The sequence below is a fragment of the Parasteatoda tepidariorum genome, chromosome 9 (genome assembly GCF_043381705.1).
Source record: "Parasteatoda tepidariorum isolate YZ-2023 chromosome 9, CAS_Ptep_4.0, whole genome shotgun sequence".
Classification (NCBI taxonomy): domain Eukaryota; kingdom Metazoa; phylum Arthropoda; class Arachnida; order Araneae; family Theridiidae; genus Parasteatoda; species Parasteatoda tepidariorum.
The window spans coordinates 40192514-40213110 of record NC_092212.1 but is presented as its reverse complement, the minus strand read 5'-3'; the positions used below and the strand labels follow the sequence as shown (position 1 = coordinate 40213110).

The 20597-nt window shown below is 29.7% G+C and overlaps 2 protein-coding genes across 2 annotated transcripts in view; both read right to left on the bottom strand.

The window, feature by feature from the left end:
• The window catches only part of LOC107452812 (dnaJ homolog subfamily B member 13-like), an 18586-nt gene extending 18183 nt beyond the window's left edge, over window positions 1-403 (bottom strand). Inside the window, exon 1 of the mRNA XM_071185207.1 lies at window positions 251-403. Within this exon, the coding sequence (XP_071041308.1) occupies window positions 251-354 (104 nt within the window). The 5' untranslated portion in view covers window positions 355-403. The remainder of the gene's footprint in view (window positions 1-250) is intronic.
• An 8006-nt stretch (window positions 404-8409) lies between these two features.
• LOC107452836 (lambda-crystallin homolog) lies at window positions 8410-19248 on the bottom strand (the record flags this gene model as incomplete). Its single annotated transcript, XM_016069445.3, is given in 5 exon segments — window positions 8410-8831; window positions 12001-12301; window positions 14100-14261; window positions 16468-16702; window positions 19017-19248. Coding segments are annotated over 5 exon segments (945 nt in total). The 3' UTR covers window positions 8410-8619.
• Between the last annotated feature and the right edge of the window lie 1349 nt (window positions 19249-20597).

The following is a 20597-nucleotide window of genomic DNA, read 5'->3' as shown; positions in this document are numbered from 1 at the left end:
AAAAAAAAAAAAAAGCCGCTTTTCGCAATGGGCACTCTTTAAATATATATTTATAATATTTTTTTTTACACCCTGCCAATCTTTAATTTTTCCATTCTAAAGTTAATTATTCGATAAGTTTTAATTAAAAATATATCAATCATTTTTTTAAAACGGTTGAAGCTCATAACTGCAAAACATTTTGTATTGAAATTTATAGGCTGATCAATAAATTTAAATTATAAAAAAAATAATAATAAATGTCTAAAACCTCTGTGGGTGAAATTTTAATGACAGCCTCCTAAACTCTTTCTTAATATCTTCATCTGTAGCATTTCTATTCAAGTCCAGCAATCCATAATAATCAAGCCCCATATTTTTAACTTTTTTTTAAATTGAATTTAGAAAGAATACTTATTTTGATACAAACATCAATTTTAAAATGAAAGTTATCATGAAATAGTTTTAGAGCTAATGCTTGAATAAAAAAAATTCGGCTTACAACTCACTTATTCTAATGAAACAATTCAATGTAGCAATTCTAATTAAACAATTGGGTATAATATGAAAAAAACACAACTACTTCGATTTAGTAGGAACAACATATGGCGCAATGCTAAACGAATGGAATTTAGTTGTTGTTTATTTAGTTATTGTTATTAGTAGTTGTTGTTATTTGTTTTAGTTGTTGTTGTTTATTTAGTTGTATTTAGTTTCAATAACTTTTCTTTATAATGCAATAAAATCTGGCGAGCAGCTATTTAAACGATCGAACACTTCGTTTGTTTATTTGTGGCTTGAAGTTAGGCTCGCAGAAAATGCCGTTCATGGGTTAAATTTAGTAGGAACAACACAACCTGTGACGTAGGCTATATTATACCCAATTCTGTAATGTAGTCATTACTTTGTTAACAATAACACAAAATGAACATTATTATTAAATTATGATTTAAGAGTTCTTAGCGCGTTCCCCATCATAGCAAACACTGTAAGACATATCATTATCTAAGTTTACAGCAACGGTTCCTAATTTTTTTCAGCTACAAAGAAGAAAAAAAGAATCATTCTTCTTCTATGCTTAGGCACTACAGCTGGTTACCAACAAAGGCCCTGGCAGGGCCGGGATAGCCTGGTTGGTAGGGCACTGGGCCCATGTCTAAGAGGTCGTGGGTTCGATCCCCGCCAGCCGAAGACTCCCCGTGCAGTAAATGGTGACTGAAGCAAGTTAAATCTGTCGAGTCTCAAAATCCTCCATGTTCCCATAACAAATCATACTTCTGGGGGTACTGATCCAGGAGTTTCCTTGTCTTCTGGATTGGTTCAAAATTACAAGGCTACAGAGTTGAACATCAGTAGTCGTAAACCCGAAATTGGGTCGGTTGTTCATCGACGGTTATAAAAAATAAATTTTAAAAAAATGCCCTGGCAGTCATCTATTAGATGACTGGCAGGGTCATTGAATAGATGGCATCGAATAGATGACAGATGTGTCATCTATTCGATGCCATATTTCTCAATATGTTAACTACCAAGTCCTTTAACCACTGCTACTCTATCTAAATGTCTTGTTCTATGTCTTCTTTTTCTTTTTCCATCTGGTATTCGGAAGCTTTTTTTTTTTTTTTAAAGAATTTTCATCGCCATATCGGAATGTCCTAACCACCTTATTTAAGAAACCATGATCATTTTCAGTATGTTAGGTTATTTGTATTTTGATTGTAATTCATGGTTGTAATAAATTTTCCAGTTTCCATTTTCTCTTACTGCACCAAAAATTGTTCTTAATATTTTAATCTTAAAAATCATCAGTTTCCCTTCGTCTGCTTTGGTCATTGTCCAGCACTCGCTGCCATATATAACTAATGGTCTCACTAGTGTCTTGTGCAACTGTATTTTTGTTTCACAACTTATGTACTTAGATTTGAACTGGTTTCTCAATCCATGATAACATCTGTTTTATTTAGAATTTATTTCGAAACATTTAATCTGAAGAATGAAATTTTTTCATCAATAATAATCTTTTAAAATTAGGTTTTATGTTAGGCTGTTAAAATGAAAAGTCTGCAGAGGACTTCGGTCTATCAGTTTTTAGTTGTATGCATAAATCAAATTGAATAAAATAAGCTAAATTATGGTTTTTGAAAAAGGACTGATTATAAAAAATGAGACAAGTTATCCAAGAAAAATAATTCTTCGTTTTTTTTTTGTTTAATTTAATTCATTTCTTTTACGTTTTAAAGTGTGATGAGACATTCTGTTGCAATCTTTTGTAAATGTATACCCTTTTGGTAATTTATTCTCAATTAATTAGATTTAGTAATTATTTAAATTGTTATTGGAAAAAATATAAACATACGTTATAAATTTAATATCTCCTTTTTTATTGACATTTTACTGAAATAATTTCATATTGATAACATAATTTTTAATAAATAATCGATTATTGTTTGAAAACAAACTTATTAATGGTATCAAAAACCATTACTGGTTTAAAAAAAAAAAATTCCTAGCTTACGGAACTCCTGTGACCTTTCCTCGTAGCCCTATGGTTCCGCGGAACACCTTTTGGGAACCACTGCTTTACAGCACTGTAGTTTTCTAAAACTGATTAATATAACCAGGTATGCATTCCTCTTTATGCATTTTATTAATTTTTGCTAAATTATTATTAGAATGTATAAGCATTCAAATTCGAAAACCGTATTTGTCCCAAGAGACAACATTTTAAATTTTGGCAACTTGAGGTAATAAAAAGGATAAAGTTACTCCAATAATGTAAAGTTACTCCAAAAAAAAATGACTTTATAAATATATGAATGGAATACCCGTTCTTTGTAGAGTGGAAGTAAATGATCCATAAACTGAAATCGGTATTAATCAATACAACGAAATCATACTCAAAAACAGAAAGGCATATATATTTATTCAATTAAAAACAAAATTAAGTTATCGCAATAGTTATTCATTTATTATTTCTGTCGTTTCCTGGTAACTTTAAGTTATTAAATCAATCAAAACATATTGAAAATCATCCCACAATAACAATAATAACAACAAACAAAGGTTAGTTGCTATTAGTTTCGTTTACCATGATGCCAACTCCTGATAGTTAAAGTCCCGCAGTGGATTGATCGTTAAGACACGGTTCCCAGCAGATCACCGTAGTCAAGCATCACTGGCTGCGGTCAGTGTGCGGGTAAATGACCACTTGGATTAGTCTGCGTAGGGACCGAGGGTGTGCGGTATTGGTCCTCGTAAAACTATCCGTAAAGAACTCGACTTCGTGCAGGTCGTCGGGCTACCGAAGCGGGGGTGCCATCCCCTCTGCAGAGGATCAAAATTGTGATGGCATGTCTTCGGATCATCCTCAGAGATGTTTCCCGACCGTCGCCAATAGCCCATTGTGCAGCTCTAGTGCGACGTAAATGAACTACAACAACAACATGATAGTTAAAGTCTACCACAACCAAGTAATTTAACCTGTACTCATTCTTTTGGGGGTCATAAATTTCCACAGCACATGTACACATGAAATATCTATGTTTGTATATTTGTTATCGATTAAAACAACTTATTACTACAAAATCAGTTACGCTACTTACCAAAATTAATTATTCATCATTGGCGTCAATTATAATTAACACTTTCGCTGCCGATCCCGCACCAGTATGAGGAGAAATTTTTTCAAACAGTTTGAGTTAATAAAACATATCAAGTGGTAGCAAAATGCATATTATTATACAACTATTTTTGCAGAAAATAGATTTCCTCCTAACAATAGTACTTTGTTTAAGGAAAGAAATAGGTTGTGATTTTTTTTTTTTAAATTGGTTTCTAAAATAAGAAAATTTAATTTTGATTTTATCTTTATCGATTACCATTTTTTCAGTGGCAGACATAGCATAATCACCTGTATTCGACTAGTAGTGAACGTGTTAAGTGATTTTTTTAATGGTTTCATCATCATCAATGGCTCGACAACTCAGGGTGGGTCTTGGCCTTCTCAAGAAGTTTTTCCAGGTTATTCCAAATATTCCTTCATATCTATATAAAAACTACTATTTTGAATAGAGGGTCTTCAAAAATTCTACAAAACATAAATATAAGATTTTTGTGGTTTGAAGAAAAAGCTCACAGTAAATTTTCTCCTGGGGCCAGTAAAAACCGAGTCCAGGTTTGTTTAAATGCATAAAATTTCCCGAAAATCTTGACTTACCTTTAAATTTGAAAAATAAAATGATATTGAGCCAGTACTTCTTTTCTACAATTTACCTGTGTTTTTTAATTCAGAGGCTAATGCTCCTAATTATGAATATCATAAGAAATCAAATTAAAAGAAGAAAAAAATTATGACTAAGGCCTATTCTCTGATTAGGACTTGACCTCATTCGAAGGATATTTTTTACTACCTGGTCAGAGAATAAATTGCAATGTTTTTTAATGTTTCAATGTAAAAAACATCATTTTGATAATTCTCTTCTTCGTAAACCAGTTTTACTTCAATTTTCAAAATCATTTTAATATTTAAAGTCCATCCTGAAGAACCACAAATGGACTACTACATGGAATTATAAAAAATTGTTTTTCTGAAAGTTTATCACAAAAAAAGAAACTAAAGCAAACAATTGAACAAACTTTTAATAAAAAATAGGCATTCTTCTTTAAGAAAAGTTGCCAGAAAATATGTATGTAAATAATAAAAGTTAGAATCTTTTCAAAATGCTTTTATTTTACTTTCTACTTAAAGATTTCTTTCAGCAACAACTTAAATTTTCAAAATATTCAATACATTTTAAATTAGACATCCACAGCATTATAATCCTTTAGTAAAGTAACTAATAGATTAATTAATTAAATTTAACTGAATCTTTTTATAAGTGGAAAATATAAGCATTTATTAGCTCAATATTTCCTTCAGTTTAGCTATATGTGCCAATCTAACATTCCTCCATTTTCTCCAAGCATCCAAAGAATGAATGGAAATTTTTTCACACAGCTGTTGGTGTATTTCTTCAACGAATTTTCCTTCCATTTTTGGTACCGGACCAAATGTTTCAGACACATTGTAGATGCCCCTTGGACTTCTCTCACAATAATCTATCATACCTAAAAAAAGAGAAGAAGAAATGGGCAGAAACAAATTGAATTATTTAGGATTTAGCTAAAAATTAAATACCATCTTATCCTTAGGCCATTCTAGAGAGATATTACTTGTAAAGAAGGCAACAATAACTTTGCATCATATTAATGCAAATTTAAGCAAAATCCAATTTCTATAATATTCCCACCTAAAACCGCGATGGCTCAGGGTATAGAGCGTTCGCCTTCCAATGAGGCAAACTGGGTTCGAATTCCGCATCTGTCTTGCACCGACCACATTGCTGAAGTGAAATATCCTCAGTGAAAGACGAATCATGGGTTAAAGTCCCCTTGCCATCAGGCTAACCATGGGAGGTTCTCATGGTCTTCCTCTCCACAGGGGTGATTGTGAGCCCAAGTCAAAATTCCGGAAAATTTCTTAAATAAAAAAAAAAAGTTTAAATCGAATAATTAGAAAAAAAATTAAACAAGGTTTTCCTTTTTCCCAAAATTTCTTAGTAAAATTAAAATACATTTAAAATTTTTTACATACCTATGAAAGACCTGGAGAAGTAATTGAAATTTACAAATACGTCTTTCTTTCTTGAGTTTATTATTATAACTATTTACTGATAAAAAATTAATATTAATTTTGAATATAAGCTTAAAAAGTATCTGGCTCTCCCTTAAAAAACAAATAAAATAAACTGTGTTTTAAAGTTCCACCTTTGAAATTTGATTTCCAGAAACTTTTGTGATTAATGATTTTTTGAAATGTTTGAACCTTCGATCTCCGGAAACTTCCGGATCACGGTTAACGAAAAACCCGGAAATCCGGATTTTTTCCGGAACACAATCAGCCCTGTCTCCATGTAACGCAAATGCGGGTTAGCTCCATCAAAAAGTCCTCCACGAAGGCAAATTTCTCTTAATACTCGATAAAGGAGTTCCTTTGTCTTCTGTTTTGGGTTCAAAATTACAGGGCTACGAAGTTGAACATTAGTAGACGTAAACCCATAAAATTGGGTCGGCTGTTCAGCAACGGTTATAATATTCCCACCTAGGGCCGGGATTGCCTGGTTGGTAGGACACTGGGCCCATGTCCAAGAGATCGTGGGTTCCATCCCCGCCGCCCGAAGACTCCCCGTGTAGTAAAATGGTGACTGATGCACGTTAAATCTGTCGAGTCGCAAAGTCCTCTATGTTCCCATAACAAATCAATATCTCTGGGGGTACTGATCCAGGAGTTTCCTTGTCTTCTGGATTAGTTCAAAATTACAAGGCTACGGAGTTGAGCATTAGTAGTCGTAAACCCAAAATTGGGACCGCTGTTCAACGACGGATATAAATATATATATATATATATATATATATATATATATGCCCACCCGGCTTGCACTACCCAGTGCCTACATAAATTATCCTCAGTGGTAGATGTATTATGGGTTAGAGTCCAGTTTCTGTCAGGCTAAATGTGGGAGGTTTTCCTCTCTATGTAATGCAAATGCAGGTAAGTACCATCAAAAGGCCCTCCACAAAGGCAAATTTCTCCCAATACTTGATCCAGGAGTTCCCTTGATTTCTGGATTAAGTTCAAAATTACAAGGCTACGGAGTTGAACATTGGTAATAGTTAACTCAAAATTGGGTAGGCTGTTCAAAGACGGTTATGAAACAAAATATTTTGGAACAATTTTAAATTAGATAAACACATTTCAAAGATTGCGTGCAAATATGTTTCGATTTACTTAAAACCTTCTTAATACATGGTGAAATATGCATTTAAATTAACATTAAAAGGCCCAAATATTCCACTGCCCCATAGACTAAACTATCAGGACCATATTTCGAAACAGCAGCTACACCTATATTTTGATGATCAAAAACCCAAATCCACAACAAAAAAAAAATAGGTTAATTGAGAGAAAGTACATTTATTCTGAGAAAGTACGTTTTTGTGCCTGATTCTAAAATTAATAGTTAGCTGTAAATAATATTAATTAATAGTTAGCTGTAATTAATTGTTTTAGTTTAATTAATAGTCAGTTCTAATTAATTAGCATATTAGATCAAACCTTTGAACCATTAAGATTGGCATTATTTCATGAAAATCAGATCAGTAAAGCAAATATTTCATACAATTTTTTTAGCCTTTTTTTTTGCTCAGTTCTATAACAAAGTACAATATCACAAGCTATATCTTAGTGATAAAAAAAGTAAAGAACTAATGCAGCTGTCAGTTGTTGGTTAAAGGGGTTTAAGCCTTCACAATTTCTAGATCAGTGACCTGATGGCAATGTGGTCAGCACTGTTGACGAGCGGCATTTACTTTCCAAATAAGCTGCTATGCAGCTCGGTGGTAGCTCAAAGATACAGAATGTAATATACTACATCAAGGTTGTGAAGATTGTTCACATGAATCTATCGAATTAAAAATCTCCAGAAAGACAGGTCAAAATGTCTTAAGTCACAACATTTAAATAACCAATTCTTGTCCTAAATGAAAGATTACGTGAAAAGAGACTTTAAGAAAAGTGACCCATGATGCTTCAGTTTGAAATTACACATTAATCATAATTCATAAGTATTGTTCAATGCATACTAGCAACCTGCTTACTATACGATTACATAAAATTTTTGGTATAAATTTAAAAAGCCTGCAATTTATTTGGAACTTTCGTTTTGTTAGAGCCAGGGGCGGATCCAGAAATTTTTCCTGGGGGGGGGGGGATAGACTCAGATCNCCCCCCCCCCCCCCACACACACACAATTCATTTTTTTTATCAAAAAAAAATTTTTTTAATTTTTTTTAAAAAAAAAACTGGGGTTTTTAATGTTAGTCTTCTCATTTACTTATTTCATAATGAAGAATAGAACAATACATAAATAATTCAAGTATTAATAATTCAAGCATGGTGCCAGATTTTAGTTTAGAGTTTCGCAAGTTTCCCATCTTCACCTTTATACCACCTTTGGTTAAACCTGTTGAAGCGCGCTTCAACATTATTAATGTTTACAATAAAACTATGACGAATTTTGTTTTAATTCTTGAAACAGTGAAGAGCATAATTAGATGAAGAAAAATATAGATATTTCCGACATACCAAGGTGTATATGCCCACTTAAATAACTTTTAAAATATTTAATTTCTTTTGAAAACTATTAAAAAAGTTATTATTTTTATTTTATTTTTCAATTTTGGGGGGGTCATGACCCCTATGACCCCCCTGGATTCGCCCCTGGTTAGAGCACCCCATTTACAGAGCTGTTATGATAAATATATTTCCAAATCGTTACACTTCATACGTAGATAAATACTGCATTAAAACAATGAAAATAAAGCAATAGAGAATGTATTTGAAAAATCATTTTTATTTCGAAATTAAATAATGTATCGAAATATATAAAAGTACTTTAAACATATTCAATCAAAATTCAGGCAATATTAACAATGATATTAAACTTTAAACAAAAAAAATTAATACGGCACTATAAATTTTATTATACTAAAAAAATAAAATTTGTAATACTGAAACATTTCATAACAGTAAAATATAGGTTTTCATTGGTTTAAAGTTTTCTTCAATTTAGCTAAGCATGCCAATCTGTCATCTCGCCATTTCCTGCGAACATCCAAACTATGAAGAGGAACTTTTTCGCACATCTGTCGATGTATTTCTTCGGCTACATTTCCTTCCATTTTTGGAACAGGACCAAATGTTTCAGACACATTGTGGATGCCTTTTGCATATCTTTCGCAATAATCTATCATACCTGAAAAGGAAAATAACTTCTAAACTACAATTTTTAGTACAAATTTGTTACTAAGAAATCATTACATATTTTGAAAAATAATATTAACCAAATAAAATAACTAATTTTATTTTAATTGTCTTATTAGTCCACTAAGAGAGCAGCTTACTTAGATTAAAAGACAGAAAGAATTTATACCATTCAAATTAAATTTTAAAAATATTGAATTAAAATTAATTTATTATACTTTAGCCAACCAGTAGAGCTATCAAAGAAATATTTATTTGATTTGAATAAAAGAATTATCACTTCTTTTTCTATAGAACAAAGAATATATGAAACAGCGATTTTTATTGTTTTAAAAAGTCAGTTAAAAACAATGTATTATAGCAAGTAGAGGTCTGAAGAGAAAAAATATATCAACAAGCAGTTACTAAAACATCTATTATTTAGATTGCCAGGACAAATTACAGTCTGATACTTTCTGAGCACTTAATAAAACAAGGCAATGCATTTTGAATTAGTAAATAATTAAAAGTAGCAAAATAAATACAATATTTGTGTAACTAAAATTTAATTGCATCTCTTTAATTTAGAATAAAGAGTACTTAAATTTTAAAAAACAAGTCAAATAAAACCAGTATAATAGTATGCCAAACGTATAAACAGCAAATTTTACACATAAGGATAACACCAAAACATTTTAAGCAATAAAACCTTCTTTTTTTCTTAGCATTATTATATTTTTTAAATTATACTAATAAATATTAATTAACATACCACGTTCTCTTTTGTGTCACAGTTGACAGATCAGGTCAGTTTCAATTGGTCCATCATGTATCTTGATTAATAAAGTACTTAACCCAAGTAATACTTATCCTCCCAAATCCAGGATGGCTAGGTTAAGGTTCTGAACTGTCACTGTCAAGGACTAAAGTTCTATTCCCTGTGGCACATTAAAGTCAACCTAGCTTCAGATAGATGTGCACCAGCTAATCAGGAAGTAAAGGCTACTGGTTTGGAACATTGACCACACTGCCACTAACATACCTTAGAAATTACGAAAAACTTTTAATCTCCATGACCCCCTTATCCATGTTAACTGGCTGTTGCAAAAGTGCTTTACTTTTTTATCTTAACTACCTTAGAGCAGCGTTTCCCATAAGCTGTTTCGCAGAACTCTATGATTCCGTGGACAAGTCAGAAAGCACTATTTAAAGGTTTTATAAGTTAAGACTTCTGGGCCGGGATAGCCTGCTCGGTAGGGCGCTGGGCCCATATCCAAAAGGTCGTGGGTTCGATCCTCACCGGCCGAAGACTCCCCGTGTAGTAAATGGTGACTGATGCACGTTAAATCTGTCGAGTCTCAAAGTCCTCCATGTTCCCACAACAAATCAATACCTCTGGGGGTACTGATCCAGGAGTTTCCTTGTCTTCTGGATTGGTTCAAAATTACAAGGCTACGGACTTGAACGCAAGTAGTCGTAAACCCATGAAATTGGGTCGGCTGTTCAACGACGGTTATAAAATAAAAAAATAAAGTTAAGACTTCTATTTTTCTTTTTTAAATGGCAATGACATTTAAAAGCTAGAACATGTTTGTATTCAACCAATAATCTATTTATTTCACATTTTGTTATTTTAATGAAATTATTTAAGTTAAAAACTAATTTTAAAAAAAAGAAATAGCAAAATTTAAAAACAGTATATGAAATATGTTAGGAAAAGGACATGCATTTACAAATAATATTTTTCAACAAACTTTAAAAATCACAATAAAGTAACCAAATTCAAGAACAAAATATTTTTTTTCCTGAAAATCATTCTTTCGATTTAAAACAGTTTTCAAAAGCCATAATTCAGCTTATTTTATTCAATTTCAACTATATTTCAACTGTATTGAACTGTATATGAAGTATTGATGTGATAAAGAAGGTTATAAAAGTATCTGTTCATAAATATTTTAAAAAGAAGCATTTATATAAAATAATAAAATACATTTTAAAGAACTTTTCCTTTAATCAGGGGTGATTGCGAGTCCAAGTCAAAATTCCGGAAAATTTCTTGAGTTAAAAGAAAAAAATTTAAACAAGGTTTTTTTCCTTTTTCTCAATATTTCTTAGTTTACTTAAAATATTTTTAAAATTTTACACATACCTATACCATTTACCTATGATGAACTGGAGAAGTAATTAAAATTTACAAACATGTCTTTCTTTCTTGAGTTTATGATTATAACAACTATTTAATGATAAAAAATTAATATTAATCTTGAATATAAGCTTATAAAGTATCTCTCTGGCTCTCCCTTACAAACAAATAAAATAAACTTTGTTTTTAAGTTCCACCTTTGAAAATTTCATTTCCGGAAACTTCTGTGATCACTGATTTTTTTAAACTTCTGGACCTTCGATCTCCGGAAACTTCCGGATCACTGTTAGCGAAAAGTCCGGAAATCCGGATTTTTTCCGGAGCACAATCAGCCCTGTTTAATTTTAAATCTTTCAAAACAGACAGAAACTAATGCAATATTTGCAAAAATGTATTCCCTATCAATCTAGAAAGATAGAATAATAATAGAAGTCTACATGTTATTATGAATTCCCTATAATTGAATAGAATCTATATATTTTTAACTGTTTAAGCATTTTGACATTGATTCTTAAATCTATAAAATGCAAGCACAATTGATTGGCTTTAAGGAAATCTAAATAATAGATAAATTTTATATTAGGTACTAAAATTGACCCTTAAATAACTAGAATTTATTAATAAATAGAATATATTTACGAAATGTGCATAAAAAGTTATTCACAAATATATATTGCTGCATTAAACAATAGATTGTTTCCTTACAAGCTGCTATAGAAGGCTACTTTAAAATAGAATAAAAGAGTTTTCCAGGGTCAAAATTTATAATTATATCTTACTAGAAAGCAGCATGAATGATAAATGATGAATAAAATGTCAAAGGTATATTTAGATTCCATAGTTACTAAATCATATAGCATAGATATATAGATAGATATATATAGCATAGATACTAAATCATATAGCATAGCTATAAAAGAAAGAAAAGGTCTTTAATAGCCTTAGTCATTAAATTTTAAACCTAAAAGCAAAGAAATATTTATTCATTTATTATTTATTTTTCACTATTTATTATGTAATAAACAAAGTGGCATATTACCATTGGCATTTAAATGGCATGTTTCAAATGTCCCAAGGAAAGCATATCTCATTCCTAGCCCTTCTGACATCACAGCATCTACATCCTCAACTGACATAACACCATCTTGCACAAGTCGCCAGCACTCATTGATAATAGCATATTGCATGCGATTAATAGCTGCACCATAAATTTCTTTCTTGCAAACAACTGGTTTCTGGCCAATCTCTTTCATCAAATCCACAGTTTTGGACAATACCTCAGGCTTCGTTACAGAAGTAGGTATGATTTCAACGACTGGGACATAATAAGGTGGATTACACTAAAAAAAAAAATTTCAAAATACTCTGAATTGAAAATAAAACAAAAATTGTAATAAAATAGAATTTAAAAAAAATTTTATGCACTAAACGAAATAATGCTGCAAAAGAAAAGATCCATATTAAACAATGATCATAACTTTTTACAAATCAGCATATCATGCATGTTCAGCCAATTATAATTTTTTATAAATCAGCAAATCATGCATGTTCAGCAAATCATAATTTTTAATAAATCAGCAAATGCTGCATGTTCAGTAAATCATAATTCTTTTCGTGTTTTTATAAATCAGCAAATCATGCATGTTCAACAAATCATAATTACCAAATCATGCATGTTTAGCAAATCATAATTTTTTAGATTATGTTTTAAATAACAAGAGCAAACTAGAAATAACAAGAGCAAACTAGGCATAAGAAAATGTTAAATTCAACCAAAGCTAAAGAGTGTAGAGAGGGGAAGAAATACAAGCATCTGAATACCTACTAGTGTAAAAACACACAAACACAGGCCATTTGGAAATTTCAGCAGACACTATACCAGGAAAACATATTATAAAGAAATAAGATATCAGAGTTTGCTTATGTACTACAACAGATTGTTCTGCTATGGAAATTAAAAGTTGTTTTACATGTTTGGAGTGAGGAACTGGTAATTGTGTTTGATTGCGACTTTCTGTGTTGCTGAAATCTCTTGTTCCATGACTAACAAGAGCTTTGACTCAACATTAATTTTCAAATAAATAATACGACAGGTTTCATCAAACCACAACTTGCTTAATTCGAAACAGTTAAAGAGAATGCATTTGAAGTAAATACATAATCAAAAAGTGTCTCCCAAAACCATATATAAAAAAGATTGGGTCTGGGAGAGATGAAACCCATTTAAAGACCCCATTCTTAGTTGCTGCCCCTGTGGCAGAATTTTTTCGGGCTTTCTGCGACAAATCTCTCCAGCATTAATATATCTTTCTGCACTATACTTTTAACAATAACAAATATATATGTTACTAATTTAAAGTAACAAAAGCGTCAACTTCAAAAGAAAAAAAAACTTTTCGGAAAAAATAATGTAATTTTTAAAATTGAATATGTAATTATTATGAGCTATATTATCGCATTTTATGGGGAGAAAATACACTAATTATTTCCTTTTGCTTTCTTTGTAAGTCATCATCAAATTTAAAAATAGTGAAATTCATAGCAGTAACTAACGAAGAAAAAAAAGATCGACTGCAAAATCACGCCAAATCGAACTCTTTACAAAGGGGAGTTACAAATGCTTGTTTTCATTTCAAGATTCAGCTGTTGTAATAAATAATATCAGATTAAAAATATCGGATTTTAAAAACTATGTGAAAATCAATAGCAATAACTGCCAAAAAAAAAAATAGAATGAATATTTCTACAGAAAAGAAAAACAAACTTTTTACTTCATTAATCTCAAATGAAAATAGAATACAAGCCTTTTTTTCCAACTCTGATGCGCAAGAATGGCATATAATTTTGAATATTATTCTGAAGAGAAGATAGAAGCTTTCGAAAATTTCTGCAGAAAAGAAAACCAAAATTTTTTTCTTCCCAAATGAAAAATATTTCTGCAAGAACTCAGTAACATTCTGCAACAATGTTGCCGTGTCGCCACGATTCTGCCACGGGAGTTGCTGCACACTGCTTTTTTTTCTTAACATACACAATTTTGCATGCTCAGTTAATATCAAGCCTATATAAGCTGGCCTTCCCCAATTCATGTACTTTGCCAACTCTAAAAAAATAAATAAAAACAACAACAAAACTTACAGGGTGGGCAACGATCACTTGGGTTTTGTGTTTCATGTTTTCAGACAATTTAGACGGAGTTATACAACTTGTAGAGCTACACAATATAACATCATCAGTTGCTAATTGATCCAATTTTTGAAAAACAATCTTTTTCAATTCTTCATTTTCAGGAACAGACTCCTGTAAATAAAAATTAATATTAAACAATTTAAAAATTATTAATGACCACTAAAATAAATTAAATTTGTTTGAAATTATTATTCATTGCTATTCCATACTCATTGTCAATAAAAGCTGATGCTAAAGATTTACTATTCGTCCCCAAAATTATCTTGTAAGTTTCTCGTAGAGTCAGTAATTATTCTCTAATCGACAACTAGTTAGATAAGTGCTATTTGTCATAATCTTGGTACCAAAAGCAATGCTAAGTGTCAGGTTATTTTGTTTATTTTTGCTATCAATTCTAGCTGAACCAAGCATAAAGATCTTTAATGGTTGGTAGTTTGAACAAACCATTTATAAAAACTCTTACAGTGAACTTTCTATGTTATAAACATTTCATTGAATGGTTGAAATAACATTAAAGTTAATCTAAACCACATTGTAACTTGATCATACTGTTGAAAGCTTCAAAACAAGTTTTTTTTCTAGAGTTTGCTTTATGAACACCATTTCTTCCAGTTAATGAAAACAAGCATCAGTTAAAAAGAATAGAATTTTAAGGTGATTCAGTAAAAAAATTCTTTGAGATAGGCTGAGTGTTACTTGGATTACGTAATTCAGAATGGCAAATCATTCATCTTTTAATTCTGATGTTCTTATAAAGCGTATACACAGCAAGATAGGTGAGTTCTAAAGCTAGAGGGATACAGTTCACAACTTTTAATAAAATATTACATAAAATTGCTAAACAAAAGTGAGTCAAAATTTCAAATAATAGAAAAACATAATAAAAAATGTAAAGGAGAAAATTAGCAAGAAAGAAACTTTTTTATAACAAAACAAAATAAATTTTAAAATACTGAACTAAGTATAATATAATGTGTCTTTATTAACAAGGGGTAGAAATTAAGAAAATATAGTCATGGGGCCCCAAGTAGCCAGTAACTAAAAGATATAACTAGTCTGTACACATTTTCACTGATGTATTTACATGTATCTAATGAGATGGGCTTTTTAAAAGTGAATAAAGGTTTCTAAAAAATTGTGAATTTTTGTATTCCTAGTGAGAACTTGGGTCTAACTAAGCATAAAGTTATGTGTCTTTAGCAACTACAGGCAGAAATTAAGAAAATTTAGTCACTGACCCCAAGAAAGCAGTAACTAAAAGATATAACTAGCCCGTACACTTATTTACAGGGATGTTTATACATATCTAATGGGCTTTTTAAAACTGAATAAAGGTTCCTAAAAGAATATGATGTTCACAATTATGATGAATAAATATGCTATTTCATGACGATAACACAGGATAAAAGGTGGAACCGAAAAACAAATAACCAAAACAGTATGCCATTCCTTTATATTGAATTTTGGTCTGTTATACAGCTAATTATTGTCACTAATATTTGTTATATTCGTGTCAAACTGTTATGATCCAAATTAATAGACCACAATTAATATTGAGCCCTAGATTAATATCAATTGGTTTAAATCAAAATAATTTATAATAAGTAACTGGCATATATCGGTAATAAAATATGCTCATTTATGACAAAAAGTTAAAATTCATACAGGTTTTAGTCTCATTTCTTAAGATATTTTCAAAATAAAATATCTAGTTATTAATTTTAAGAATGCAGTATTTAAAAGGAAAATTTATCAATATATTTCAAATGGTAAAAGAGGTGATTAAAAAAAACTATTTATTGAAGATAAAGCAAAATTAAACTGATTAAAGAATAATCTTTTTCCTGCTTCTAATTTTAATGAATTTAAATTGATAATGAGTGACGAAATTTTTTTCTGTTTGCTGAAAATATTGAGGGAGACGGTTAGAGAATTTCAATTTTTGAGGGGTACATATTTCTACTGCCCCTTACCTCGCCAACGACCTCCATGGCAGAAATTCATAGCAATCAACTTACATAGGTTTTGCAGTTTACATACGTAAGAAATGTCAAATATTTAATAAAAATGGGTTTAATGTGTGTATTTTATAAAATGTTTTAAATGAGTTTTGATTACAGTTCACAAATGCACAAAAAAAATATATCATTTCTGTTTTCTGAATAATTTAGTCTAAATAATCTATTTCAATTGTGAATAAATAATTTAAAATATTATTAATTAATAAATTGCAAATAATCAACAAAATAAATTTAAGAATGCAAAATTCTGCCTCCAAAAATAATATATTGTAATTCTTCTTAAAGATACATCTTACTTGTACAAAAAAGGAGTTTTTAACACAATCTTCTAAACTTTCTGTCCTAGTGATACATTTCAGTTGTTCTTCTGCAGACAGATTTCCCCGAAGAAGCTGGTTGGCTTCTAGCTCTCTCAACTCCTTTTCAATAGTCTTTAAGGCTGCCAACGAAACATTGCTATCTCTATCATAAATAGTAACATTGTATCCAGCACTGGCAAATAACATAGCCCAGCTATGTCCAATAAGTCCGCTATAAAAAAGCAACAAATCAAATTACATACTGTAATCCGTGAAGATCGAGATTGAAACAAAAAGTAAAGGTTTAGTAACAAAAGCAGACAAAGCAGTATTTCGCCATATCTTGACAGCTTTCTAAGCTAATTGAAAAATCTTTGGGCCCAATTATAAAATTTGTTTATCTGAAGATATATCCAGGCAAAAAATAAATTAGTAAATATGTAGTACTTTTTATTAAGTAATTGTCAAACAAATTTTGAATTGTAAGGTTTACAATTTTTTACCTTATTTTAAATTATCTAATTTTCCATTGCAAAATACAAAATGTTGGCGAAATCAGTTGAATAGCCTAAGAAATCGAATTTTAAGGTCGTATCTTTACACAGATACATTAAATAATTATAATTTATAAAAAATATAAATGTTTCTTTAAATGAGTTGATAATTTTTTCAACCAATCACTTCAAGGATTTAATTAATTTACTATTAATATTAAGTACAGTTATTAGAATAAATTTCCTAGTTACATGTTACTTTATTATGTTATAATAGCTTTAGTACATCTAATTTCTAGGCTATGCAGCTCAGCATTAATCGAAATAACAGTTTAGAATTTCGGTCTTATTCATATAAAACTGAAAAATAAATTAGGAGTACAAAACTTCTTTTTTTTTATAACTGCATGCTTCAAGAGATAAGAGGAGTTAAAATGGGAGTAATTGAAAATTAATTTTATATACAATGAATAAAATTATTGCTGAGTGTTTTTTTATTAAGCTGATTGTTCTTATAGTTTTATTTTCAATAACTTACCAAATTGGATAAATTTAAATTTTACATAGTTTTATTCAGAATTATTTAATATTTTCTAGTCCAAAATTTGGGTTTTTAACAGTAATTGTCAAAACAAAAAAGAGAGTTTAATATCAAAATTATGTAAGAATACAGCTGATTGATCACTTGTAATTTTTTATGTTTATTAATAAATACTTTTTATTTATAATAGCTAATAATTATCCTTACACTAAAATTTTTGACAAGAAGAAAGGGTATTTGAGTAGACAGATAATACGGTTAATTGTTTAAAACTTGCCAACCCAGGACTTTAATGGAAAATTTTCAATATTTTTAAATCAATATCACAATTCTTAGACTTTCATTTAAAAACTTTGCTAATGTTTTTTGGCTAATTAGAAAAAGTACAAAAAATAACTGAACCAGTCTAAACTGCTTAAGTTTGGAAAAAAATTACTCACAATAAAAAAAACTTTTTTTTTCTTTTTCCCCAGAAGGTAATATAATAAATATCAGTCATTTACCCGGGCACAATTCCTACCAACTATTTTTTTTTTCCTTACGACATTTTAGAAATATTCAAACAAGTTACAAAACAAATTAGCCCTCATCCAAAACAAAACAATAAGCTTTCATCAATATATAAAACAATATAACACATTATACTAGTTAAATAAATTATTTAGTGGCTTTTATCTTGTGCTTTGTTAACAGAAAAGTACTTAATTGACAATTCTATGGTTACACTTGTTACATGTATTGTGGTGTTGCACTTTGATTTGCAAATACATTTGACCATTTTATTTTAAATTGAACATTTTTTTTTCTTTTTTGAATAATAAAGAAGAATGTCAACCTTTCATATTTATGTAAGAAAAACTTGATAAATTTCAATGGTTTTATAGAATTGAGAATTTTTGAAATATGGTCCCTCTTGTGAATTGAAAATGACGTGAGGAATTAACAATTTCACTTTACTGATTATATTATCTAAACTACATAATAAAAACTTATTTAAAATAATTTTAAGAAAGGAAAGTCAAAAAAGATGCAAACATAAACACATTATTTAACACATTTTCCATTTTAGAAGATAACATGAGTAAGCAATGAAAAACTACATTTCCTATTTCAAATCTTAGAAACATAAAAAATATAATAGCAATTTCTCTTCTATTTCTTATTAAAAAAAAACATATATAATTGATTTCGCATCCGATTTGTGAATCAATTTTTTGGGGATATTACAGATTCGTGATTTGTCACGCCAACTACAATTGGCAAAAGACTTTTGAACTTAAAATTTTTCTAATAAAAAAATAATAACAATAATATAACAAAAACATGTAGATGTTTGCCTGGGGGGAGGCTACGAGTTTTCCTTCGAGTTGATCTCAAACTTTGTTATTTTAATTAACTATTGACCATCATTTAAAAAATAGTGCATAAATTTTACTTAAAAGTTTATCCCAATAATTTCTCATCTTCTCATATAAATTTAAATAGTTGCAAGTAATTATTATGTTATTTACCTTCCTACTACCGCTATTTTTCCTTTAGATGCCATGGTTAATAATTGGAAATGGTTTCAATAGCTTACTGATTTCTTTTGGACAATTTTGACTCTAAGAGATAAATTTTTCAAATAACAATTAGATGATTGTGTCTTATCAAAAGTAAACGAATCACATCTCGTCGTTCCCCCCTGTTTATAAGAAAAATGATAAAGGGAGCTATTCAAGAAAATAACTCAAAAATATTAATCTGTAAAAACTAAAATAAAATAAAATCAATTAATTTTAAATCAATAAAAACCGAATGCAACATTAACGCATGTTGTTTTGTTGACAAGTTGATTTAATGCATTCTGCAGTACGGCTCAAGGCATCGCACTAATCTGTTTAACTTGAAAACTTATTCTCTTATCCTTCCTAATAGACTTATTCAACAGTTTACGAACATACTATTTATTTAGAAATGGAGCACACTGGAAAGAGTATCTTACTCATATCATATCATAATATCATATCGTATGTCATATCATATCGTATCGTATAATATCATATCGTTTATCATAATTACTTGCATCACTCCCTTTGAAGTTCTGGTAAGAAAATAAAGTAAGGATCATAAAAATGATTATTTTACTGTTTTCTAATCAAATATATTATTACCGTTAATGTTTAAAAAATATTTTATTGAGGGCTGTTGCTTGGCTGACCGCCTTTTTAATAAATAGGGGCATTTGATTGGTCGATTACATCATCGATTTCATCGTTATCGCTAAATCGTTTTGTCAGGTTTACTAGAATGGCGATTTTAGCATTTTTATTTGGCGCAATTTTAATAACGCGCATGCTCAGTTTGATAATTTATTCCGAAGTACTTCGTAGACAATGAATATAGAGGCTTGTATCCCCTCCTTTGCTCGTGTTCACTCAAACAAAGACATAAAGATGGAAAGATCAATCACTGTACCAAACAGATGTCAGGTTGAACTTTGATACTGGGCACATCACTGGTCTCTATTTTTTTTATTTGATTTTCATAAATTGTTATGATACATAATAACATTCTGTCTCTGTGCCAGAAATGGTTTTCCTTCGCATGTAACACAAATTTTGATTACTTTAATTTAATTTTCATTAAAATAAATTATTCTTATAACTTTCATGAATATGATTGTATTCTGATACTTAAATTGTTAATTACTTTGATCTCTGAATTGAAGTAAGCATAATAAGGGTGCTTCATTACATTCACAAAATAAAAAAGCTCACACTTTGATTTCTGGGTTGAGTTAATAAGAAGAGCTTTTCGTTCTGTTCAGAAAGATGGTACCCTATCTATTAAGGATAATAACAATGAAAAAATGTTTATCTATAATTTTACTCCTCATTAAATTTTCCAAATAAGTCNCCAATAACAGCGATCTGAAAAACATTTTTGTCTGTTTTTCATAGCATGTAACGCGAAATTTGATAATTTTAATTTCAATTTAATCTTGGTTATAAGTAATTATTTTTACAACTTAATTATTTATTAACTTAATTATTTTAACTTAATTTATAATTAATTAATTAAGATAATTAATTAACTTAATTATTTTAACT